The sequence below is a fragment of the Populus euphratica genome, unplaced genomic scaffold (assembly GCF_000495115.2).
Source record: "Populus euphratica unplaced genomic scaffold, PopEup_1.0 scaffold68.1, whole genome shotgun sequence".
Lineage (NCBI taxonomy): Eukaryota > Viridiplantae > Streptophyta > Magnoliopsida > Malpighiales > Salicaceae > Populus > Populus euphratica.
Genome location: NW_011499901.1, coordinates 663,544 through 689,147, shown reverse-complemented (window position 1 = coordinate 689,147; position 25,604 = coordinate 663,544). Strand labels below are relative to the sequence as shown.

At 33.9% G+C, this 25,604-nt stretch overlaps 5 protein-coding genes across 5 annotated transcripts; 2 read left to right on the top strand and 3 right to left on the bottom strand.

The window, feature by feature from the left end:
- Positions 1 to 4,762: 4,762 nt before the first annotated feature.
- LOC105132868 (uncharacterized) lies at positions 4,763 to 17,974 on the bottom strand. The gene is made up of 5 exons (XM_011036599.1): positions 17,969 to 17,974; positions 6,921 to 7,803; positions 6,651 to 6,814; positions 6,302 to 6,525; positions 4,763 to 6,070 (listed from the first exon to the last, which is right to left on the bottom strand). The coding sequence occupies exons 2-5, from the start codon at positions 7,771 to 7,773 to the stop codon at positions 5,356 to 5,358; spliced, it is 1,956 nt and encodes a 651-aa protein (XP_011034901.1). The 5' UTR covers positions 7,774 to 7,803; positions 17,969 to 17,974; the 3' UTR covers positions 4,763 to 5,355.
- Positions 12,984 to 14,439, bottom strand: LOC105132867 (uncharacterized). The gene has a single exon (XM_011036598.1). It carries the CDS (start codon positions 13,987 to 13,989, stop codon positions 13,093 to 13,095), a length of 897 nt encoding a protein of 298 aa, XP_011034900.1. The 5' UTR covers positions 13,990 to 14,439; the 3' UTR covers positions 12,984 to 13,092.
- Positions 17,710 to 18,243, top strand: LOC105132964 (transcription activator-like protein). The gene is made up of 3 exons (XM_011036717.1): positions 17,710 to 17,713; positions 17,998 to 18,112; positions 18,147 to 18,243. Exons 1-3 carry the CDS (start codon positions 17,710 to 17,712, stop codon positions 18,241 to 18,243), a joined length of 216 nt encoding a protein of 71 aa, XP_011035019.1.
- A 2,366-nt stretch (positions 18,244 to 20,609) lies between these two features.
- Positions 20,610 to 21,478, top strand: LOC105132866 (uncharacterized). The gene is made up of 3 exons (XM_011036597.1): positions 20,610 to 20,692; positions 20,770 to 20,845; positions 20,946 to 21,478. The coding sequence occupies exons 1-3, from the start codon at positions 20,666 to 20,668 to the stop codon at positions 21,272 to 21,274; spliced, it is 432 nt and encodes a 143-aa protein (XP_011034899.1). The 5' UTR covers positions 20,610 to 20,665; the 3' UTR covers positions 21,275 to 21,478.
- A 1,728-nt stretch (positions 21,479 to 23,206) lies between these two features.
- Positions 23,207 to 25,511, bottom strand: LOC105132865 (uncharacterized). Its single transcript, XM_011036596.1, has 2 exons — positions 24,691 to 25,511; positions 23,207 to 24,175 (listed from the first exon to the last, which is right to left on the bottom strand). Exons 1-2 carry the CDS (start codon positions 25,267 to 25,269, stop codon positions 23,402 to 23,404), a joined length of 1,353 nt encoding a protein of 450 aa, XP_011034898.1. The 5' UTR covers positions 25,270 to 25,511; the 3' UTR covers positions 23,207 to 23,401.
- Positions 25,512 to 25,604: the final 93 nt, after the last annotated feature.

Genomic DNA, 25,604 nt, shown 5'->3' with positions numbered 1-25,604 from the left:
TTAGATGGTATTTGGGAGTGCAGAAACTTTTGTTTCTAGATGCTTTTTAAAAATGTAATATAATTTAAAATAAAAGGTGCTTTTAAAAAATAATTTCTACCGCCACATTAAACTCATTTTTTCCTTTCTATCATGGAACTGTAATCTCGCGCTATCTTACAAGCAAAAAATATAAATCGTGTTATCAGCGTGAAAGATGGATGGAAAAAACAATGATTGGCTGTAGAAGAAAACTCCGCGTGAAACATTACACGCGGTTCGAGTTTCGGCGAGAAAATGCGGTTGTGTAGTTTCGTGAGATACGGCTTTCGCTCTTTTAATCGTCAAGGCCTGGATTCACACCTGGACGTTTACTTTGGTCGAAAATGGAATCTGGCTCGCCCGCTAGCCTCAGGCAAGCTGGCATTCTAGCGTTACATCATTCATACTTGTGGATGATGATTGCTAAAGACAACATACTGTTTTAGCGTACTTAATTCAATTGTTGTGTTTCTTTTAAAATAATCTCATCTGGTTTAAGATTAGAGAGTGCTCATTTTTTAAAATATTTTTTTATTTTAAAATATATTAAAATAATGTTTTATTTTTAATATTAATATATTAAAATAATTTAAAAATATAAAAAATATATTAATTTAAAATAAAAAATAATTTTTTTAAATTTTTCTTTAAAATACTTTCTAATTACAGTGTCAAACACTAGTAATAGTTGTTATTAAATTTAAAATTACATAAGAGTTTATTTTAAAAGTGTATCTAATTTAAAAATAATAATGTTTTGTTTATATTTTTTAATAATTTTGATGTGATAATATAAAAATATATAAAGAAAAATTTGATATATTTCAAAAAATTATTTTAAAAAACACTTTATAATACAATATCAAACACATAACATAAATTTGGATAATTTATTTTTAGGATGCAATATGTAGTTGTACAATATAAATTTTTTTGATGTTTTAAATAAAATTAAAGTTATTACCAAACATAATATAAATTAACCCAAATTAAACTAATTTTTTTAAAAATAATTTAAACAAAATTATTTTTTTTAATAGATATTTTGTTAAATTGATTGTAGCTAGGTTCTAAGTTGATAAATTAATAAATTAATCTATGAAATCAAGTTGGTATTACAAGGATTCTAGAGTTTTGATGGATCTTGACGTGATAATATAAAAAATAATATATATATATATAATAAGTATTTTAAAGTAAAAAAAATATTTTTGAAGAACAATATATCATAATACTAAATATATTTAAATTATATATGTTATTTGTTTTTAGATCTCATCTGGAATTACAGGTGTAACTCGTTTTTTATTAAAATTTGAAATATTGTTTTGCTTCAAATTATTTTCTTTTTAGTATTTTTTAAATTGTTTTAGTGTGGTAATGTTAAAAATAAAAAAATGATTTTAATGTATTTTAAAACAAAAAATATTTTAAAAAATAATCTTTATCATGCCCTTAAACTCTTCTTAAAATACAACAAGCTGCTGCACAACTAAAAAAAATATTTTTTTAACATTTTTAAAGAAGTTATTATTGATTATAACAAAAAAAAAATTGTTAATCTAAGTTAAATAAATAGAGTGTTTTTTTTTTAAATAATATTAAAACATAAATTTTTTAAGAAATTGATATTTCACTAACTCGATAGCGTCAAGGTTGCAAAGTTACAAATTAATAAGATAACCTATCAAATCAAGTTTGGTATTGCAAGGATGCTAGAATTACTCAAGTATCATCATAATAGTTTGCTTGATAAAAGACTTCTCTTCTTGGGTTCGCTGTCAGATTTGCTAGTATTTTTTGGATTTTTCACTAAACAATATCATACGGATTCTTCCAAAGAAAAAGAAAAATAGTAATTATTATTAATTTTTTGGGTGCTAAGGAGAAGGGAAGAAAAAACCAGACATGAGCAGAAACAGAGTCAAGAGCATCCCTTAAAAGAAGACGACACAAACCAGGAGGAGAAGATCCAACGCGGCTTGACGAGAAAAGTAATGCACGAGGGGAACTATAACTGTAAGGGCCAACGCGGCTTGACGAGAAAAGTAATGCAAGAAGGGAACTATAACTGTAACTGTAAGGACCTTTAGTAATATCATAATTTGCAAGCTTTCTTCCTTTGAATCATAGTAGTCTTAGCTCGACACTGCTTGATTTTTTGGTAACACGTTGAGCAGCAAAACAACGTTGGCATGCCAACCATTAATGTTCAGAAAGCGGTAGCAGAGGGAAGATGCGGCGGAACTTTGCGGTGCCATCAGGAGCCATCAATAAAAGTCAAAATAAGCAGATAACATGCCTTTTCTAACGCATTGTATGGTTGGGAGTGCAAGTATTTCTTGCATTTGAAATGTTGGCCAGTCAGCATATCCATCTCCAATTCCTCGGAAAGGGACCGGCTGGTCCAAGGCCACTGAACCTTGTAAGGTGTCCAGATCTTATTTAAGCTCGAATTAGCTGGTCCTAAAAATCAATCAATGTCCATTCTTGTCGAGTTTCTATGTTCCGAACCCCAAACCGATTAGCTTCAGCATGTGTACACTTCCTGAATACAAGCTTTCCATAAGCGGCAGAGTCGTTGTCCCGTGCTTGACAAAAATTTATAAACTTCAATTATAGGTTAAAAGAACTAAATTTCGTTCCATGAAGTTTGTTGACAAAATTACTTATAAATTAATTACACTTGTCTGTCTGTTTAGATTTGGTTTCTGTCCCGATGCAAGGCTATTTCTGTCAAGCAACCCCCAGGAGATCAACCCACCACCGAAGCAATTTTTTCGCAAAACCAGGACGACACAGAGGAAGCATCAGATTTAAGACTATTCGAAGAAGAGATTTCGTCTAATTATCAGTTAATGTATTATACATTACATTTTATACATGGTACATTATTATACATAAACCTTTATACATGGTACATTATTATACATAAAGCTAAAATATATGCTGTTTTTACTGATTACAAAAACACACCCTCTCGTATTTTACTGCAAATTAAATTATAATAGTGTAATTTTAAAAAAAATTCAATTTGATTTTCAAACTTTTTCCTTACGCAATAAAACCTTATTAGAGCCTAATTACATGGTTTAATATAAGAGGCTTGAATTAAAAAAAAAAATCAGGTAACATAGGTAATAGATTGAAAATCTCAATCAAAAATTCATTTGAGTAGCAATCTTTTTTAACTATTAGGTAAACAATCCCTTGGATTTTATAAAATTTAATTTTTATACTAAACTTTATTTTATTTAATTTTTAATTTTTTTTTGGTTGAAAGAAAAGAAGAAAGTGTTCGTTGGTGAGGAATCTAGCTACTAAAACAATCATTTTTATAGTTTTATATGACAATGAGAGTTAAAATTGTATTTTTTTAACCTTCAAAAAACCTAAAAAGACATTCATGCTTCGAAATTTTTTTGGTTTTTGAGTGGATTTCAAGTTTTAAAGCCTTTTTTTATGTTTTTTATTGCCATAGATTAGTTTAACAAGGTCTTTAGAGTGTTTGTTAAGCGTTTTGAGTCAAAAATTAATTGAAATGAGTTTTTGAGTAAAAAAATAAAGTATCTTATTAATTAAAAAACTAATGATTGGTTTTAGGGGTGTTTATTTTCAGTTCGGTTTGGTTTTTATCAAAAAATACAACTAAACCAAAAAATAATTTTAAAAAAACCAAAACCAGTTCAAACCGATTGATTTTGGTTTGGTTTGGTTTTTTATGACAAAAACCGGTTCAAACTGGTTTGGTTCAGTTTTCTTGGGTTTGGCTCGGTTTGACTCGATTTTTTTATTTTGGTTCAGTTTTTTTGTTACAAAACTAAACCGAACTGGCTAATTTTTTTAAATTTTAATATATTTAATAGCTTATTTTATTTTTTTTCTGATTTTCTCAGTTTAATTGATTTTTTGATTTTTTTTTCATCTCTAACTAGCCTCAAACCATATGAAACTATAAGAAACAATAGTTAAGCAAAAAGTTCAAATTCCAAAATAACATGCAAACATGAATTGAAGATTACATTGCTTTCTTGAAATGTGTTTGTTGTGTTTCTAAATCTAGAAAAATAAGTTTTTAAAAAATTATAAATTATTATAGTTTTTTTATAATTAAGGAGAGTTTCAATGGAACATGTGAAAAATTATATGTTAATAAACCAAATACATTTAAAATTATGATTAAAGTAAAATATAGTTTCAATCATGGTTATTAAATTCCATTAGGGAGTTTAACCTTATTAAGGGGCTAAGTTCCAAGTCATATGGGTTGATCCAAGTTCACCTAAAAAATTAAAAAATAATATTTGAGATTTTAATATTTTATATAAAAAAATTAAGAAATATTATACATATAGTAAAAATATGTTTTAAAGTAAGATTTTAGATTTTTTTTGTGGTTTTACAATTAACATGTATAAGAAGTTTTTAATTTAATAAAATCTGGTAATGTATATATATGTGTGTACGTGCGGGCATTGAAAAATAAAGAAACATTTTATAGACCATACCAAAAATACAAGACTAATTAATATTTATAAATTAATTTTATATTTTTTAAATTTCTAAAAAAATATATAAAGAAGTTGAATCTTTCTAGGTTGACACAAAAATGAAAACCCTGGTCTAAGTCAACCTATCAGACAGAATTCATAACTATGGTTTCAACAACACGGTACTGCACTGTAAAACAGAACCTTAGTTTACCAGCTGGAAATGAAGTTGTTGGGCCAAAGATAGGTTGATCAAAGATGCAAATCCATGCTGTCGAATTAATCAATAAATAAATTACAAAAAACAAACTCGAATTTAAATCAGGAAAGCACTTGCTCTCTGGATAGCCCGGACAGAGAAAAACGTTTTGCTGACCTCAAAACAAATTTACAAGAAGATTCCTATGTACTGCTAAAGGAACAGCTAGTATAACCCAACGGGGAAGCCCAGAACGATCCTGACAGGTTAAGCTTCAAAATGATACTGTTGAAACTGCAGAGTGTCAAACACAGCAGGGCATATATGTCCCAAAAAACACAACAAAGACAATCAAGGATACCTAAGTGGATGTTCAAAAAACCTGACAATATTACACTTGCATCTGATCAAAACTGCAATCATGCCTCAACGGAGGCTGAGCTGAACCACAGCATGTCACATTTGTAGCTCAAAAACCGCAGCTCGAATGCCCTACTTGTTATTGCACATAGTATCACAACTATCCACTGTTGAGGAGGTGAAATGAGCAAAGGATGGAAAGAATGAATCCATAGGCCAGCCTCGTCGAATCCAGGAAGGGAATAAATTCACAGATATATGTAATGCCTGATTATTGGTGAATAATTAAGGAGCTGCTGGATTCTCTTGACCGAGTCTACTATGTTCAATGTGCACATGAAGCTCCTCATAACCGTGCATGGTATCGGCAGAGAACTGCTCTATGGCTACAAAAATTTGTCTCAGACCAAACTGAAGACTACTATTATCGGTCATTTCGCTTCGATGTACAGCTCTACTGGCTTGAAACGTCTTCCCTCGAGCTTGAATCACCTTTTGCAACCTTTGCCCCTCCCTCTCCAAGGTCTTCATTTTCTTCGCCATGTCCTTGTCTGTAGTCAGTCTTTGCTGTAGGTAATCATGATGTCGTTCCAGGAACTGATTTGCACTATCGAACAATCCATTCATTGCATAAATTACCTCCATCTCTGAGACCCTGTCAATGGCAAGTGACCACAGGTTACAGAACGCAAACACCGGAGGTGCTCCTGTCCTACTAGGGGAGAATGGTGGCACAGCGTCTAGAGTTTCTTCAAGTTCAGATGGAAGACACCTCAGAAGCCAACCATTCAATGCTCTGACGTAGCCTCTTTGTGCATCGATCCAATTGGAAAAGCTTAGATTCCAGTTTTGTAGCTCAATCTTGAGCTGTATTGCTGCTTCAAGATAGGCATCACTAAACTTCACATTGGAAGCAACGGCATCCAAACTCCTGGTTTCGACAACTGCCTGGGACTGACATCTGTGGCATTCTAACATAACTTTCCACATATCCAGTAACCTGTGATTAAATGGATCGATGTTAACCGGCACAAAAAAATAAAAATAAAAATAGACAGCAAACAAGCAACAAGACTAAGTTACAATGCTACATCTTAAAAGCTGTTGCAGATCAGCAGTCCCTAGTAAGGTAGCAACATTGTAACTACAAGACAACTGCAAAACAAGTGAAATCCAGAACTCAGTTGTCTTAACTACAAATTAACTTGTGCAAGATTAAACAACAACATACTTCTCAATCAAGTCACTGATCAGTGGCCACAACTCTTCATCCCTCAATTTACTGATGGTAATTGATATCTTGTCAATAACTTGAATTGCAACTGTGATCTTCGTAGATAGCATCCGGAGTAAAGGTTGAGTGGAGTTAACTTTATTGGCATCAGCGCCTTTCTCACCCAACATGTTCATCTGCCCACAGTTCTTCGCAAGAAGGAGACGCAATTTTTCCTCAGCCTACAATATAATGAACAATTTCTTTATTTTTCGTGTGGATTAGGAAGCATTCCAAAACGAAAGCAAAAGGAAAAGAACAAAGCAACATGACAGGACCGTTCTTCTTGGAAAAGAGTAAAGCATACCTTGACTTCATGATAGAGTTTCTTCTCCCACAAGCACAGCTTTCTAAGAGTAGAAGACAGATTCACAGAAATTATCCCCAAATCCTCATCAAAGTCCCCATGAACAGAACCATTCTTCTCTGAAAAAGACGGAGTAACAGTGTGCAACATCTTGGAAGAAACTTCTTTACAAAGGAAAAGAAAATCAAATTATTCTTGACAATATTCAGCAACAGACTAATTATTAAACAAGAGATGAAGCCATGTTTAAAAGAAAAGTAATGTTAATACCTTGATAAACAGAATTTTTGTAATAATATCTGAATTTCCCTGCATCAAATATTTTCAAGACTTCATTTCCTGACTCTGCAGCTTTGTCAAACAAAACCTCTACTCCTTTCATAACCTCCAAGACACTTTGGATTTTAGCCTGATGGCCTAAATCTTTACTCTCTTTACTTTCCTCTTTCACATGTTCAACTTTCTTTTCTTCTACCACTTTAGCCTCCTTCTTCTGCTTCACATTATTACCTTTCTCTGCTTCCCTCCTATCTTCTTCTCCATTTTTACCACATTTACCTTCTAAACGAATTCCATTCACAAATTCCTTATCCTTGGTCGGTAACTCATATCTCTCGTATGTTTCAAAGAAATTCAAGAAATCCCAGGCTGAACTACTTGGAGCCGGAGGTGGAGGAGTTTTCCAAGCTGGGTAATCGTACTCATTATCGTCAAGATGATCATAAGAATACGGATTAAACTGACTTTTATGGACTCCATGAAGCGAATCAAGATCTTTGTTGTCTTTAAATTCTTCATCTTCTGAATCAGAACGGAAATCAATGTGAGAAGTCTCCGAGTTTGTAGAACTTGAGGGACAGAAAATATCAGGCGAAGAGGGTTTACTGAGTTTGGTAACAGCCGCGGAATCGCCATTAGATTGAGAGTCAGACTGGTTATTGATGAGGGCTTCATCAAAGAAGCGGTGAAATGCAGGGCCGAGGGACTTGAGGGAGTGCATGTAAGCAACATGAGCATCGGCGAGGGCATAGCTTTGGTACAGAGCTTCTTCAACGAACTTACATCGGTCATGGCATAGAGACACTGCAGGGAGCTGGTCAATTCTAGAAATGGAGCAGCCCATGAAGAGAAGAGTAGAACCAGACAGGAAGAACTCTGAGAGGGGGGGGGGGGGAGTGAATGTTTGAGGAACGTTATACGAGGTTTAAATATCGGTTAGGGGGTGTGCATTTAAAGCTGCATAAATCGGGGGAGAGGGGGGGAGAGAGAGGAAGAAAGTGAAGTCGTAGTGTACTGGATTAGCTTTAAAGGAGTGGTAGAGGAGAGGGGCTGGCGGGATTGGCGTAACGTCTCTTTGGTATTTTTGAGTTCTTGCCATTGACATCTGTGCCCAAGAGTATTCTTTCTGTTGTTTATGTTCCCAAGCATCGATATAAAACAAGGAGGCCAATTCAGTAATCCCGTTGATTCGATTTTACTTTGAGTTGATCTTTTTATTGCAAGAATTTATTTCAGTTTTTTTTTTAATTAATCATATCTTAAATTAATAAAAAACAATGACATAACAAGAGTAAATAAATAAATAAATAAATAAAAACCGATGGTAGTATTTGATATTAATAGTAGTAAATTGTACAAGTTATTTGAAATTTAAAATACACATGCTGGATTGATTGAAATGACAATAGAGGAGCCTTTTTTTGACAAATCTATTAGAAGACGGGGATCAAATAATGGAGTCTTAATTTTTTACGTATATCAACCATGCGTGTCACGTTTCAAAAAATATTTCAAGAATTGCAAGTGAGGTTCTGGTTTAGTGGTAGATAGGGCTTGTCTCCTTCCTCTGCACCTGGATTCGAATCTCATCATGCACGTCTGTTACCCTCGTGGTGCCTTACCTGCTTACTGGGCTTGCAAGATGTTCAGTGGGCCGTGAGGATTAGTCGTGGTGCGCGTAAGCTGGCCCGAACACCCCACGTAGATAAAAAAAATATTTCAAGAATTTCATTTTAAATTTATCATCTTTCTTTTTAGACATTTACCTCCCAATTTTCTTGAAAATTTATCTCCAATATGCTATTTTAAAGAGATAAATTAATAAAATAATATTTTAAATAGTATAAATAGAATTTTTTTTAACTATACATATTTAAAAAGCTAATTTTATTAAAGTGGAATAAATAAATATTTTATTTTTTAAATAATTTTAATGTTATTTTTTTTACATGGCAAGATTTAATTGGTTTATTTTTTTATTGACTCCACTTTATTAGTTTTGGCTCTTTTAAAAGACATATAGGAATATCATTTGTAAAAAAAAAAAAAAAACATTTTAACCTTTTATTTGGATTTCCACTTGATGTATGAAAAACAAATAAAAAAATCAAAATATTAGTTTTTTATTTTTGACTATTTATTTAGCTTCTTCATTGAAAATGCTCTTATTCTTAAAATCTATTTGAGAGCATAGTAAATATTATATTTTTAAAAAATATTAAAAAAATATCTTTTTAATTTTTAAAATTTATTTTTTATATCTCCATATTAAAAAAAATAAAAAAAATAAATCTTGAGAAGAAAGAATATTCAAATTATGGGTAAATAATATTTCGGTCGCTTTGTCAAACATCCCTTCCTATTTTCATAAAACTTTCATAAATAAAAGTGTAGGATCTATTGTAAGAATTATTTCATATAAGAAATAGAAAAGCTCTGTTTATTTCCATGAAAGAAAAATTGAGAATTGCATCTGCTTAGAAAGTGGGCTGTCGCCGTCGGTTTTGCAACCAGAGAGCAAGGATCCTCTGGTGATGAACCGACATTCTATGTAGATGATCACTTCTTTATGAAAGAAGGTAAAAAGGGGTCGGTCCCATGAGACTGCAGGGGTCAATGGAGGACCAGTCTTCGTTCCGTACACCATGGCTCCACCACACACATGATGAGGGATTTTATACGTTTCACCCTTTCCATGGCTTAAGCTTTTAAACCTAATCATGGAGGATTTGAAAAAGCCAAAGACGATCCTGTTTTCAAATCAGCCCATAATTGTGATCATCATTCATTTATTTTTGCTAATAATTGTGATCATAATTTAGTGATGTTGAGGAAATTACATGGACACTGATGTTTCAACTCTTCAGTTGATTGAAACCAACGCGGATTGTTTTACTTTTATATTCTCGCTGTTGCAAAAAGTAAACAAATAGATCTACAAATGGTATGGTGGTAGACAGAGTTTACTGGAGGCTGGCTCGTCCGAGGGAAAACACACACACACACACACACACACACACACACACACACACACACTAAATTGATCTGGTGTCGAATTATCTTGTCAGACTAATTTGAGTTTTGTAAGGGCGATAGAAAGTACAAGCACAACGTTTAAAAATTAAAAGTTAAAGGGAATGGGAGTGATGAAGGGTTAGAATGTTATGTGATCTCCTTTTCAAGCATTTTAGATTCAGGAAAACAAGTGAAAACAAAAGAGTCACGTTCACGACGGGGATTTTGAATCTGATTGCATCTTAAAAGGGGGGGTTCGAGTGGAATTCCAACTCGAGTAGGCTTGTCTGTATTGTCTCTCCTTTTTCTTTCTTCTTAATGGGTGCCATGTCCCTATGACGAGCTAGGAGACATGGAACCGTGTTCCTCGTTTCCAGCCTCGTATCCTGTCCTCATTCGTAGGAAAGCCTATGCCCTTTTGCTTTCGATAATTCCTACTAAAATATGGAGGTTCTGATCGGCGGCAAACAGAACTCTTGCCACCACATGATTCTAGGCGTCGCCAAGGAAAAAAGGGCAGGGTCCCCTCCCCAACCCACACACCTATTTATTAAATTCAGCACAGCCTAGGGTTTACATGATAAATTCTTGATTTGCAATCTTAGTTTAAGCTTAGATGATTTAAGTGGTTAATTTAGAATTTAGTTGACTCGATTAGATCAAGATTAAACATGACTGTATCAAAATCAATAATTTTTTTAAGATAGATTGAAGTAATGTTATTTTAATAAATAAAATAATGAAGTGGACCTAATAACCCAATGACATGAGCCTTTACCAAATCAGACGGGTCCGTTAACTATGCCTACACGTTATGTTACACCGAATGAAACAAATAGACTAAACCCTAACTGGAAACAGCTATACCCAACCCCTGATTTGGACGAGGATTGGATTAGATTGGTTAAGGTAATGGGTTTTTTTTCTTTCTTTCTAGATGTAACTACAGATATTCTGCCGTCAATTTTGCGAAGATTAATTATTTATTTAGAATAGATTATTATAATTGTTGTTCATGTAGAAGACTCCAATTCATTTTTCAGAGCTACCTATCGGATTGTCGCGGCAACGGAAGAGTGGAACGTGAGAAGTAAATGACAAATGGTGATCAATTCTCTCTCTCGGAGACCTAACCGAAGCTTATCAAGAATCACGAGCAGTGGCCCCTGCTGATGGGCAATTTCCCTTTGAAAGACGAGACAGGTCGTCCCCTGCAACTATTCTCGACCTGCACCAAAAACAAAAATACGTTCTCTGATTTAACAAAGTTTTTTCTTAAAAAAAAAAGAAAGAAAGAAAGGCGACGAGCTTGTAGACTGAACAAGACAATTGTGAGAAGAAACCCTCATGATAATCTTGCAACGGTCTAATAAAATGGGTCCAGTTACTCGCTATATTACACAGGGTAATTCATACTGTTAAAATAGATAACGCGCACACGCACACACAAAAGCTAGCTCTGTAGCACAAGTTCGTCTCCTCCTAGACTCTTGTTTTCGAAGAGAGTTTCTGCAGATGATTAGTGGTGCATTTGAGGACTGGATGGAGGCACTTGGGGAAGCCACCTTGAAATTCTTACAATATAATTATACTAGGAAATGGCTGTTCTGTTGAGTGAAGTTTATGATGGTGATTAAAAAAGGTATAATTCCAGATTTCAGTATTAATTCTTGCTGATTAATCTTTGAGAGCTCCAGTGTTTTTACAAATCCATGATTTTTTTAATCCTTATTTATCTATTTATTACCATAACTAGTATCACGGGCCTCATGAATGGACCTTCTCCAGCCCAATTACTGTTGTCTTTTCTATGTTAATTTGTGCTGGGATTTGGTTAAGGATTTCGTGTTGGGCCTACTCTTCAGACATTAGCATTATTAGGAAGTAGGCCCCTAGGTTAATATTTAGTAAGCTGCACTGTCTGAGAGAAGGCCCATCAGACTTCAGCAAGGGAACACGTATGTGATATATTAATTAGATGCCTAATTGAAAATAAATTTAAGTATTTTTTTAATACATTGTAATTATTTTACTTCTCACGTGCTGTCATATATTATTATATTTAATAGAGCAATTGAAATGGATGGATTTAAGAAAGCATACAGAGTAAATGTACCGATCGTGTAATTATCCCTAAAGGAACAGAAATCTAGCTAGCATGAGCCCAAAACAGGAGAGGAAGTGGAGCCCAACAACAGGACGTCATGATCCACTGATGAAGCTCAATTCACTGGGAGATTGCGAGGCTCGTAGCCACAAGAGCTCGAGCATGCATTATATAGACCTTCTCGTTCATTTTTCTACCCTCGACAAGGCATAAAAGCAGCACAACAAACATCAAGGGACCACGTCCATGGCTCCTTTTGTTCTCTTCTTTTAGCTGGGATGTCAAAACAATTCAAGCCCTGAGCTAAATTCAGCTGTCAATGCCACTGGAGGCCATTGAGTCTCGATCGAGAACAGGTTATAAAGGGAAGCAACGCCCAATGATAGGAAGCGGGGTACGTACGTCTTCAATTATCTCGAAACAAATTAAGGTCATGATTAAGGGATGATTGTGCTTAATTATAAATTAGCTCTCCAGCAAGACCGCGATTATTACATATTTTTATGAAATATATTTTCAAATTAATGTAATATGATGCGTATTCACCAAATCATTTTCGATATTGGATACAACGACCGACTTGGGAATGCTGCACTTACAGCTAAAACTCATGTGGATGCAATTTTTATTTTTATTTTTTACAGCTAAAACTCATGTGGATGCAATTTATTGATTTATTAGAAGATATATAGATATTATTATCAGATATGAGTCTATAGACTCCATCATTTGCTCACGTAATTGTATCCCTCCAAATATTTATTCAAAATTACAAAGTCTATGCGCCGCCATCATTTTTCCGCTTGTAGAGGTTTCTTTTAATTAATTCTTAATTAAGTATTTTTTTATATAAAAAAAGAATGTCTAAAGACAAAGCAGGATTAATTTGTGGTGTATATGATCAGACTGTACGCACACCATTAATCCATTTCTGTACAAATATGTATTACCACTAAATTTGACAATTTTCATTTGATTTTACTGAAGAAAAAAGGGGAAATAAAATAAAAATTAAATTACGTGATCTTCCTTTTTTCCTCTCTATTGTGTGAGACTATTGAGTAATGAAACCCTAGTGTTAATCAAACTCCTAAACACTCTTTCACCACTAGTTTCAATATCACCAATACACCCCTCCAACTCTTGCATCCTTTTCAAAACCATCCTCACCTCTTCATCTTCCTTCTTTCCCAATCCCCACAAAATCTCAACTCCAATTTGCTGAAATTCTTGAATTCCTTCATCAATCTTAACCTTCTTCGGCAACCTTAGTCTGATCCAGGATGATTTTCTTGACGCGAAAGACAACGACATTCCATTAAAAAGTGCAAACGAAACCAACACGCTAACTTCGATAACATCTATAATAACACGGACCAACTCAGCATCACCAACAGAGGGGCCTGAACCCAATCCAGGAAACGGGCTTCGTGCGATGCATCGAACTGTGGAAACAAGTTTAGCCATTTCTCTAGCCATTTTCTTGCGAGAGTTGATGTGTAAAGCAATCTTTGAGTCATCTCTCTTTCTTATAGCAACCTGTGCAGCAACCTGGTCATCTTTAACAGCCAAAACTAATGTTTGGAAGATCCCATAGACATCAACAAAACGAAGAAAGTCTTCAAGAAGCTTCTCCACCCATTTAGGCTGTCGACGAAGACATTCTCGTGTTTGAGGTAGCTGAAGGATATCATCTAAAGAATCTTGAACATCCTTAAGACGACCCAAGCCATCACAAAGCCAAACACAAGTTCGGTTTTCGAGCTTCGATGACCAAGTTTTAAGCTCATTGATCTCGTTCATGAGCTGGGAAATCAAGGGATGTGATCTGCATGGAAGACTAATGGATCTATTGTGGTAAGAGATGGTTGGTTTTGATAGAGTACGGCTAGGAATTTTGTTAGGAAATGAAAGAGATCGCTTGAACACGCCTACCATTTTCAAGCGGTGCTGAATCTTGGTAGTGTTTTTGGAGTTGTAATATTTTTATTTTTTATGTGAGAATAAAAGAAAGAAGAGGGGGAGGTATATAAAGGTACGAAAACGAAGGCGCACGAGGGGATTAAGGATGGAGGAGACGGATCGGCGAAGAAATCCAGCTGTTAATTATTAGTTTTAATTTTAACGCTAGCTTAGGGTTTGCAAACCGAGGCAAGGAGGCATGGGTTAAGGATCACCATTTCATGTTTCAACTGGAGAGGAGACACACATGGTTTTGACATGCTGGCTTTCTTGGATTGTAGCCCACTTTCATTTCTTACTCTGTCCCAAGTTTTTCTTTCCCGAATTGGAAGGATTTGTGAGGTTAATAGTTAATTTTACTTATGAATTCGTCATGCCCTGGGTCAATTGTGATTCTTTCAAATACTTTTCTACTTCCAAATGTCAATCTTGCTCGGATCAATTTACATGTAAATCAGATTTAAATTTTAGCAATTATGAATATATCACTCCAAGCAATTCACTTCTTTCTTAAAGTTGAGTGATTTTTTCATTGGCTGCTAACTTTGATATTAATTTATGGGAAATATTAATCTAGAGTTCCCTATAACTGAAATTATCTGGAAAAATAAGTGTGCTATTTCTATGCAAAATTGTGTGTTATTTCATGTGGCAGTTCTTTCAAGACCTCTTTGTTAATTGAATGAATCGGATTCCTTGAATAACATATCGAGAGAATATTGATGGATTGTGAAAGAACACATGCATGCATTAGAGGTATCGATCGAAACCATATGAGATGTAATTTAATTTTACCTTTTATTGAACCCAATTTACTTCAGAGCCTTGGATTAATCTAACAATCACAAGACCATAAAATTGCAATTAATTGAGCTTTACATATATACAATGCCAGGGTGCATTGCAGACCCTTACAGGCAACAGCAAGCACTAATGGCGCCTGGATCACCATGTGGGTTAAAGAAGAGACTATGGGTTTGGTGCGCAACAAGTTGTAAAAACGCGTTGGTTCCGAGTACTGTTCATGCATCTAATATGTACACTTGCATAAATTCGTCCCAGTCTTCTATTAATTAATTCCTCTGCCTGTCTACCTTGCTAATCATAAGCATCCTTTTGCTGCCATAAAACATTAAATAATATCAATTAAAAAAGATTATTTTGTTTTTAGTGTAATGTATAGTATTTTCAAATTCACATACTTTAAGATATATATATATCGGTAAACATTTGTGTTTTGGTTAGTATTACGGGGACAATATAATATAAACGTATTTTATTGAAGAATCAGGAATATAAATATAAAATAAATATATTTGTATAAAATATTTAAAATAATTTTTTTACTTTCCGTTAACAACATATCTTTATATTTTTTAATGTTTCTTCTTAAACTCATAATATAACATTTTCAAGTTTTGAAAGTTTGTCTACTAGAAAACATAAATATAAAATATAATATAATTTAATAAAAAAATCTATAATTATAACAAGATATACACTAAATTTATATAAATTTTAAATTTAAAAGAATTCATTTAAAAACCCTTACCTAATATTTAAGTTTATAGATGGGATGATTATTTAATTCTTTCAAAGTAAATTATAAATCTGTTTCATTTATTTTATTTATTAATTTCATCGTAATATTTATTAATAAATAAATTCAACAGGTAAATTATAAATCTGTTTCATTTATTTTATATTAATAAATAAATTGAACAGATAAATAAATTTTGGTATGGACTCTTAAATTCTGACTACAATTCGAAGCGACGGCATGTGGGTCGAACTCACGTGGAGCATTAAAAGGCAAATCTTTTTGGAAATTAAAGCAGCAAGTTGCAATCTTTAGGGACTCGATGAAGAGATACACAGGGTTAGCAATTATTTTACGCCGAACTAGGGACTTGAAAAAGATCACACGCAGCTTAAGAATCTTCGATAACATATTACGTAAAATCTTTAGAGCTCAGATTGATGCACGCTTCAAATCCAGCTATAGTCAATTAGCCATCTTTGAAGGTTTCAAGAAGGTTTTTTTTTTTTTTTACAATAAATTATTCATTCCTCTTTCTTCTCTTCCTTTTTCGTGTGATTCAATTGTAGACACAAATTTTATATATTAAAAGTATTGTTAAAAATAGATATCAACATTACAATAATAAACTTGAATATAAAATAGATGGGAATTCTTTTTATTTTTCAAATTCTATAATTAAATGTTAGATCTGGATTTTAAAATATCCTAAATCTTGTCTTGAATAAAGAAGTTTTCTTACAAACTCAAAAACTTTAACCATGCGAGCGAGATATTTATTTAACTTGTTTATTTTATTTTTTGATATACTTGAACTTCTACTTTGGAGGATTGGTTTTTAGTGTTTTGTTTTTCTTCATTTTCGCACGGTTTCTGATTTTGGTCTCAATATTTGATGAAAATTTTAATTTTTGAGGGCCATTTACTAGAAAAACAGCTGATTTTGAAAAGAATGAAGAAGAAGAAGGAGAAACCTTGGAATGCATGTCCTATCCGATAACGAATATTGATAGCAGTTTCCCAACCCCCAAAAGCTGTAAATTTAAGAACTGACTTTGTACATAGCCTCTCCTGCTCCATGTACCAAACAATACCCTTGCCTGGCACCAAGTAATTGGTCTGCACAGCATGGATTAAGACATGAGATGGCATGCCTGCAAATACCCAGCAGCATTTTGCTATTCTTCGTTGCGAGCAACGATGACTAGACGTCGATTACTAAAATCCTGAATGCATGCATTGATTCCAGAAACTATAGTAATCATTGCAATCGGACATGCAATTGAACAGCCACCCAGGGCCATGGAAGTTGAAAGCTCACTCATACAAAATTGGGAAACTGCAACTTCAAGTCTAACTAGAGTCCTCTAAATCTCTAATGTCAACCATCATGATGTTATTTGTTTAACTTAAGCTGGAACTTAGAATTGAAATTCCAAGGTTCCGAGCTGACCACGTTGTGTTCTGTCTCGTCAAGGGTCTCTCTCTCTCTCTCTTAATTATTAACACCAAAATAATATTCCATCAATTAACTAAAATTCCACCATTGTTGGACTTACAAGACACTGGTGGAACTCGAGGCAGACATGACAGATAAGCTTGTTGGAACATGTCCTCGACCATCTCTGCCTCTTACATCATGGGTTATATATGCTAAGAGATAAGACATGAATTATAAGCCACGGGATTCTTTTGCGAAACGGTGGTAATATGCGTGAAGCTGGACGGTACAGGAAAATTTGTGCACAAAAGGAGTGTTAAGGAATTCACATTCCTACTTCTGTCAATGATGGATGTGTAATATAGCCATGCATTGATGCTAAGCCATCCCATGTGGAGATGATTGGAAGGCATCTTACATGAAAACTTGCAGAGAAGGAAAAATAAACAGAGATAAGGTTACACGTTTTAATCATTCATAATTCTCATCTTGTATCTTGTCATAGCCTTCATGTTTATTATTATAGTTATTAAATCCAATTCCGATCATAGGATAGATGGATTCACCGAATTAATTTAAAACATTTGTTTTAGTATTTTTTTAAGAAAAAATAAAAATAATGTTGTTTTTAAGAAAAAAGAATTCAAATGATTGACATGCTAAATTTACCTAGTTATACTAAAATCAAGCTATTTATTTTTCATCTATAACAAAGATGGGTATTTTTATAGTAACATTTATTGGGTTTTAATACTTAAATTATTATTTTATTTGTTTTAAAAGTTGTTTCTTATGTAAGTGTTTGTTTTTATGGTTTATATTGCTTTTTATTAAAAAAATCAATTTAAATATTTTTATATTTTTCATGATGAATTTAATATGCAGATATTTAAAAAAAATTTGAAAAATATTTTAATATAATTTTAATTAAAAAATATTTTTTAAAAAATATCATATATATCACGCATATAAACAGATGACTGACTCATTCAACCGGACGGAGCCAGCAGGCGATTGAAGCGGATCGAGAGAAGCAAGAAAAAGGAGGGTACACTGAATCAGCCACCTCAAATGACAACAATGAAGCCAGTCACTGATGGTGCCTATGGTGTTGGAATGCATGCTGACGAGACACTGCCAGGGCAGGGGCAAACCACCAGCTAGTGAGACCCAGAGTGCTGATGGGCCGGCGGAGAAGCCAGGTTTCCAGCCCAAACACCAATCTCCACCTTCAACCGGTTACCGATAACTTGATATCACAGGGAAGTCTTATATCTTTTTTGTTTTTCCTTGGACCACCTTAGTTTCGCGTGGAGATTAATTTTGTTTAGTCATGCGGAATGTTGATTTTACACAAAATAAACTTGAAAAAATAAATTGAACCAAACTTGAAAAAACCATTATAAATAAAAAAATATTATTAAATCAAAGTCTATAAAAAAATAGTCAAACTAAAACTCATTAATTTAAATTAAATTTATTTATTTTTTATTATAAATATAAATCCAAAATGAATTAAATCGAATTGATTGGCTTAATTTTTATATCCAATTCGGTTGATTTTTTTTATCCTTTGAACCAATACTCATTTAACTTGCTTAATCTTGATTTTCTTTTAACAAGACTTAAGCATGTGACTGGGCTCCCTTGCCGTCTGCCATTTGCAAATGCGGGCTTGGGCCTTATTGATGGTAACATTGGATTACCCATCTCCACTCAAAATATCACGATAAAGCCCAACATACTTGATTTTCTGGGCCCGGCACTAGCTTTCAGAAGCTCTTTCTAGGCCTCTTCCTTGAACGCTGAGAGCTCTGACCAGGGGAAAGATTTATTTCTGTAGTATTTAAATAAGGTAAAAACAAATATTTCCATTTGGTAAACCCATAATAAATATCTATAAGATCACTAGTTTGATTTTTTTATATTTTTATAATTAGTATTATAATATTTAGATATTCTTAAATGAATTTTAATATAGAAACAAAGTTATACTGGGTCTCGAATAAGGCAAGACGAATCCGTTAGAATTGATTAAATGAGTTAATTTCGTGTGTATATATATATATAGTTTGTGACTGAATAAATTATATTTAATACAGATCCGATGAGGCAAAAAAATCTGTTAGATTTATTTATATTGATTATAGCCTTAATTATAGAGGATACCATGCACAACGTTGTTTTTTGTTTTTTTTTAATGGCAGGATTATAGCCTTAATTATAGAGGATACCATACGTTGTTTTTTGTTTTTTTTAATGGTAATAATAATGTATAAGATCAATTCTTATAATACATTGTACGTTTCTTGCATGAGATGGAGACATAATTCATAATTGAAAACTCCAGAAAGAGGTTGTAATAAACTTTTTATTTTTCAGGTATTTATTTTGAGTTCTAGAATTAAATGTGTCCAACCTTATTGTTCTGCTGTTTATTTTAGTTGATTTTATTATTAATTCGGTTATTTGGATCCAAATAATTATACTAATCAGACCTTAATAACAGAAAGTTTCCATTTTTTTAACGTGCAAATTAAAAAAAAAAACAAAATAAAGGCGGAAGAAAGAAAGAAAGAAAAATGGTCGAGGAGGTCCACGGCGGAGACTCAGGTGGTTGTGCAAAGGAAAGTTTGAGGACCGTGCATGCATGTGTGTTATATAGTCCGAGTATTTTTTATTTTTTTTAAAAGGAAAAAATAGTTAAAGATTCTCCCAATTGCGAGAAGGGCATGGCACGATGAATGGGTTAAATTGTGTTTATAAACTGATATATTAAATTTATAAAATGATTTATTTAAATATAATGGGAGCTAGCTAGAACTTAGAACTACTTTTTATTCGGTTTATTAGTGAGAAAATAATCTTGAATATATCTGGTTTTTGTTGTGTTATGATAGAGGGTTAAATGAATTGTTTCTTTAGAAAACACACAAATGTCGCAAGAAAAAATACAAGTCAAAAAAATAATTAAAACATTATATAGTTTTTGTTTCAAGTAAATAGAACAACTAACCAACTTAATTAATATCCATACAATCCGAGATTCAATATACTTAAAACAAAATAATTGAGATTAATTAGTTAATTTTGAGATTTTTTAAATTACTAATTATGTTATTAAACACTAGCTAAAAGCTACGTATAAAATAAAAAAATAACTGAAGCTAGTTAATTTTAAAACATTTGAAATTATTTTTATTTTCTAAAATAAAACAAGCATAATTTCTTCATCTTATGAAAGCTAATATATATTTAAAATGCTTTCACACAAATCACATCCCACTCTCAAAATGTGAATGATTTTTAAAATCAGAAGTAAAAATCACATTCCACTCTTTGCTCGATCGTCTTTACTCTTCGTGGGCTTGGGAAATATCAACACCCCAGTATAATTTCTGGAAGGGAAAGTAAATCTTTTAATTTTCAATCATCTTCTCCGATTAAAAAGCAATTAATGCAATAGATAATTTGCATGTCCTTTTAGCCTAAACTAAATATGTCCCATGAAGATTTTGTCTTTGCTTGACTAATTTTTTTCATTTTCAATCGGTTTAAAAAGTCTATAAATGCCTACACGATCCAAAAACCCTAGCATGTCTTTCAGCAATCCCATTTGCCCCATACTCCATAGCAAAGTTAAGTCAACTCTTGTAATTCTTGAGAGCGTAATGGCTTCACATCTCAACTCGAACATGGTTAGCCTTTGTTTATGCTTGTCATTTCCATCAATTCTTCTTTTACAATTTTTAATGACTTGTTAATTCTCTTGCAGTCTTGTGGCTTGAAAGTGGAGACCAAAGACCCTGAATGGCATAGGACATTAACCAAAGTGCTGAAAAGAATCAAAGGTAACCATGCAAGTACTTAATTTTATTTCCATCCATTATCTCATCTCTAGTTAGTCAATGGATTGGATATTGCAAGTTAATTTACTACCATCTTCTTCAGGGGTTAGTTACGCCATAGATGTTGAACAAGGCATGGCATACATCAGAGGTAGAGTGGATCCAAACAAGCTGCTGAAAAAGTTATCAAAAGGAGGAAAACATGCAGACATATGCTGGGTCGAGACAGGAAACATGAATCCTTACATGAACAATGGCTACCAGTATCCCCCCCCAGGAGGCTACCATCAGCCAGGGCCAGCATATCACCAAGGCTATCACCCAGGTTATGCCATGCCCAGTTACTATCCGAAGAGACCACCCACTTACTATGGCTATGGCTCCGCTTATGGCTATGATCCTCGCAGCTATGTTTATCCTACCTGGGCTTAGAGTTTGTCTTTATAGATAGATAGATGGATGGATGCACGTGGTGACTACTGTTTTTATCTAGTCTCCTTTGTAGCAGGTTGATGCTGCATGTGCGTGGACCCAGTTGGTTTTGTTTTTTGTAGTGGCACAAACGAATGGCCCATGGTTTTTTATGCGGCTCCTTCGGCCATTATTTCGTATTCATGCCAGCTTCATATTTCGTAGGCGGTTTGGATTTGAACTTGATTTAATTTTTGGTTTGATGCAATTTATGGACTATATACTTCGTATCACATCGGGCATGGTTAGTTCGGCTTTTACTAATAAATCTGAGAGTTGAATGTTTATATTTATGCAGCGGCGGAGACGGGGGCTTGCAGGCCCTGGCCCCTACAAGAGATTTCCCAGGTTTTGCTCCTGATTGTATGATTAAGTGGTGGATTTGATTTGATTTTTCAAATTGATTCTGTGGGTTTTTCTTTTCAATGATTTTGTTATTGTTCTCGTAGTTTATTTATGTTAATTTACTTACGGGAAGCAAGGTTGAAACCCTTACGTTGTATTATTCACCAGCCATTAATTCACGGAACCTCTCCGATCATAGAATATGACAGAAGTGGGATACGCTAAAGGATCGAAAATATTATATGGGATTTGTCTGTGACTGAGTTCGAAGTCTTGTTTGTTGTTCCCCCTTGTTATAATCAAGGGTTAGCAAAAGTCTTGTTTGTTGTTCCCCCTTGTTATATCAAGGGTTAGCAAACATTTGATTGCTTAGCGTAGATATCAAGTGGTTTCTGTGTATTTCATTTTACCACATGTAGAAGTCAACTGGACCTGTGGAATAATGTTTTTTTTTTGTTTTGGAAAAAACCCATGTGGAGGTTGATAAGATATGGTTCAAACAAATGGTAAAATAATAATTTAATTAAAAAAATATATGAATTTGGAAGTCTTGTGTGGTTTCCCTTTTATTATAATCAATGGTTAGCATACATTTGACTGCTTAGCGTAGATATCAAGTGTTTGTCATATTACCACATGTAGAAGTCAACTGGACCTGCGGAATAATGTTTTTTTTTTTTAAAAAAAAAAAAAACAACCATGTGGAGGTTGATAAAATACGGTTCAAACAAACGGTAAAACAATAATTTAATGAAAAAAATATATGAATTTCGAAGTCTTGTATGGTTTCCCTTTTATTATAATCAATGGTTAGCATACATTTGACCACTCTAAATCAATTTGTGTATATATATATATATCACATGTAGGGGTGATTAACACAATTTGTGTCCTTGTTTTTGGATATTTTTAGCTGGAAAAAATATTTAATTGATATTTTTTATTGTTTTTTATGTTTTAGTATTAAAAAATCATTAAAAAAAAAACTCTAATACCCCTCTTCTTCAAGGGTGATGGATTAATCATTGCAATATAAATAGATAAAATTAAAACCAAGTACAGCTATCATATTTAACTCTAATTCATAATTTTATTTTTGAAAATATAATATTCTACTCAAATATCTTTATTTATACTAATTTGGATGCACCTTGAAAAGAAAAGATTTCGAATCAATAGTTATAGAATTATTTTAGGAATTTTTAAACTAAGAAAATTACTAATCTTTTGTGAACAAGATAGCCTGCTGGGCTATAAAAATTTTAAACGGCAGTCCTTTTGAGCTGTTCATGAAAAGCCTGCTTTTGACAACGTAGATGCTGTCATCGAGTAAAAAAATCAGCATCAATAATGTTTGGAAACAAATTTAATTTTTTTATTAAAAAATAATATTTCAAATTATTTTAATACATTAATTTTAAAAAACAACAGCAATCATAAGCCTAGAGTGCTTCAACGGTGGCAGCAGCAGAGTAGAAGTTGTCTTGATTTTGCCTATATTTAGTTTGGATTTGGTGGACTGTTCTCACATCGAAGAATAACACAACATTATGAAACTTTAAGACTACTCCTCTAGTCCTGCAATTATAACTTTTACGGAACAGTAAAAACTCACTATGAAGTCTACGATCCAATGTACTTTTTTTAAAATATATATATATATATCCTGCCCAAAAACCCTCTTAATTCCTGTACATCAACAAGAAACTAACCTCCGAAATAAATAATCAAGATTCTGCCCCTCTAATTCCGTCCAAGGCCTAATCGACATATCTCCTCCACTGGAGGACTATCCCACTTGAAAGCCCTTTTCTTCATTTCATTAAAATCATCCAAACATTGCTTCTCCTTTAGACCCATGATCCTCTTCCTTCCGGAGGCAAGTTCCTTCCCAGCAACTCTATCAAAAATCTTTTCCCACCGACTCTCCCACTCACCATGTGCATCACATAACTTAAGTGTCCCGTTTTCCCAGTTAGTCCAACTCCAACCCTGATGAAGCGATGTCATAACTTTACCTACACAAGTCCCTTCACAAACAGGATTACAAGGCCTGCATTTCGCACCACTTAACGGGCCGGGACTCGACAACGCAGCCACCGGCACCCCGGACTGTTTAGGAGGAAACTCATATCTACGATCAGTAACAATACAAAAGGGCAATCTTTTAGTAACAAAAGGAACACCTTGTGTAGTAAGCTGGGCTTTAAAAGCAGTTTCCGAGTTGAGCTGACGAAATCCAGCAGCGTCAAGCTGGGGAACCAGCGAAAGACGCGAAAGGGCTACTGTTGAGGTGTTAAGATCACCAATGCCAAGCCGGTCATTAAGGCCACCATAAGTAGATCCTGGTGGAACCAGGTAGTGACCCGGGATGAAATTTTCAGGCCCCAGTGGAGCATTCCAGTACCCATCAACACGGGTACGGATTATCCAGTCATACTTAAATCCCTTTAGGCTTTGGTATTCCTGGATTATTGTCAGACATCCTTCTACGAGATTAAAATATTGCAGCTGGCCCTGAAACAATTAAAAACGACACACACTCGTGAATTCACCTTCGTTTTGTCCGTTATTCGAGTACGGAAACGACAGGTACAGTATTACAACAAGTTGATGGTGAATGAATTTTACTAACACGTTTACAGTGATAGTTCGCATATATATATATATGAACTGTTCCTGGAAATTTATACAAAGGGAAAATTTGTTTCTTTCCTTGAAATTTCAGCGATAACAACAGTCCAAAGGCTATGGAACTATTTATAAAAACAAAAATAAAAGTCAGAAAATTCTCACAACCTTATCATAAATTTGAAGAGAAAACATAAGAAGAGACCAAAAAAATTTCCATAAATTGTAATTTATGGAAACAAATTAGATAAATAATGTAATTATACCAAAAAAAAAGAAAAAAAAAAGAGCTAATCCATCATTAACATACAGAAAATGAATTAAAACAAAAAACAAACTTTGAGAATGGAATTCAAAGCAAAATATAAAGCAAATCAAGGAAGTTAAAAGGGGAAACAGACCTGTATGCCATTAGGAGAGTTAGCAGCAGTGAGGACACGGAGCTGAGGCAAGGTCTCAGGCAGAGGTTTGGGATGGATGATCCGGACAGAGGCAAGCCTAGGAACAGACTTCAAGAGAGAAAATTTGAAGGCTTTGTCGTCAAAATTACTGTGTAAAAAAAGGTCTGAATTTGGATACACTTCGAGAATATTCTTGATAATGGAGGGTCCAGTCAATTCAAACCTCCTGGCCCCGCCAACCAAACACACCGCCATTCTCGACCGACCCAACTCATCTTTCAACGAAGTTGACGCACTGCGATTCACAGGCGCCAAACCCGGGGGAGCAATTGAGGGATAATTCGATGTTGTTGTTGTTGTTGCTGTCGTTGTGGTAGTGGTGGTGAGGGGGAGGGTGATCACGGACGCGGTTTTGTTGAGGAAGTGGGAAGCGAGGGGGGCAAAAGAGGAAAAAGGGTTGATGGGTGTCGAAGAGACGGTGAAGAACAGGAGGAGAGTAAGAAGAGGGATGGTGAAGAGGAGAGGTTTCCAATATAGATCAGAGAACCATCTGGACATGAAAGGAGGTATGGTCATCATTTTTTGTGGGGATTAGACTAGCACGTTTTGCAGGTGAAGAAGAAGGGTTGGATCCTGGTTTTGGCTGCGCCCATGAAGGGGAAAATTGCTGAAAAACTTGAAGGAAATTTGGGCGTTATGGTCTGGTTTTGTAATGGTGGTTTCTGGGTGGGAGCGAGTGGCCTCATCTGGTTTGGTAAAAGGCCAGAGGCTCACGGTCCACGGGGTTTTAATTATGGGATAATGGGAGGATGCTTTGGAGTTCTTGGGTTTTTTATACTTTTTTTACTATTATTATTATTATTTATCATGACAAACTAGACCGTGCCTATGATTCATTTGCTTATTCATGACAT